This window comes from Austrofundulus limnaeus, unplaced genomic scaffold (assembly GCF_001266775.1).
Source record: "Austrofundulus limnaeus strain Quisiro unplaced genomic scaffold, Austrofundulus_limnaeus-1.0 Scaffold6901, whole genome shotgun sequence".
Classification (NCBI taxonomy): Eukaryota; Metazoa; Chordata; class Actinopteri; order Cyprinodontiformes; family Rivulidae; genus Austrofundulus; species Austrofundulus limnaeus.
In genome coordinates this window covers 1,411-1,956 of record NW_013959303.1, presented here as the reverse complement: position 1 = coordinate 1,956, position 546 = coordinate 1,411, and the positions used below count along the sequence as shown (strand labels likewise).

General features: G+C 49.8%; 1 protein-coding gene across 1 annotated transcript in view; it reads right to left on the bottom strand.

The window, feature by feature from the left end:
* Window positions 1-416: 416 nt before the first annotated feature.
* Window positions 417-546, bottom strand: part of LOC106512444 (zinc finger protein 135) — a gene marked incomplete at both ends in the record, with an annotated part of 1,528 nt that continues 1,398 nt past the window's right edge. Inside the window, 1 exon segment of the mRNA XM_014001062.1 lies at window positions 417-546. Within this exon segment, the coding sequence (XP_013856516.1) occupies window positions 417-546 (130 nt within the window).

Sequence of the window (546 nt, the reverse complement as noted above, 5' to 3'; positions counted from 1 at the left end):
AGAGTCTGAGGCCCTAGTTCTGTTTCTAGAGTCTGAGCCCCTAGCTTTATTTCTAGAGTCTGAGGCCCTAGTTCTGTTTCTAGAGTCTGAGGCCCTAGTTCTGTTTCTAGAGTCTGAGGCCCTAGTTCTGTTGCTAGAGGCTGAGGCCCTAGTTCTGTTTCTAGAGTCTGAGGCCCTAACTCCGTTTCTGGAGTCTGAGCCCCTAACTCCGTTTCTAGAGTCTGAGCCCCTAGCTTTATTTCTAGAGTCTGAGGCCCTAGTTCTGTTTCTAGAGTCTGAGGCCCTAGTTCTGTTTCTAGAGTCTGAGGCCCTAGTTCTGTTGCTAGAGGCTGAGGCCCTAGTTCTGTTTCTAGAGTCTGAGGCCCTAACTCCGTTTCTAGAGTCTGAGCCCCCAACTCCGATTCTAGAAGCGGAGGCCCCAGATCCGGTTCTAGAGGCCGAGCTTTCTGCACTGTTTCTTTGGAAACATGGGTGTGCTGATGGGATTGAAACGCTGAAACCCTGGAAAATTTCAGTCCACAGTCTTTACATTCAAACGCCTTCTTC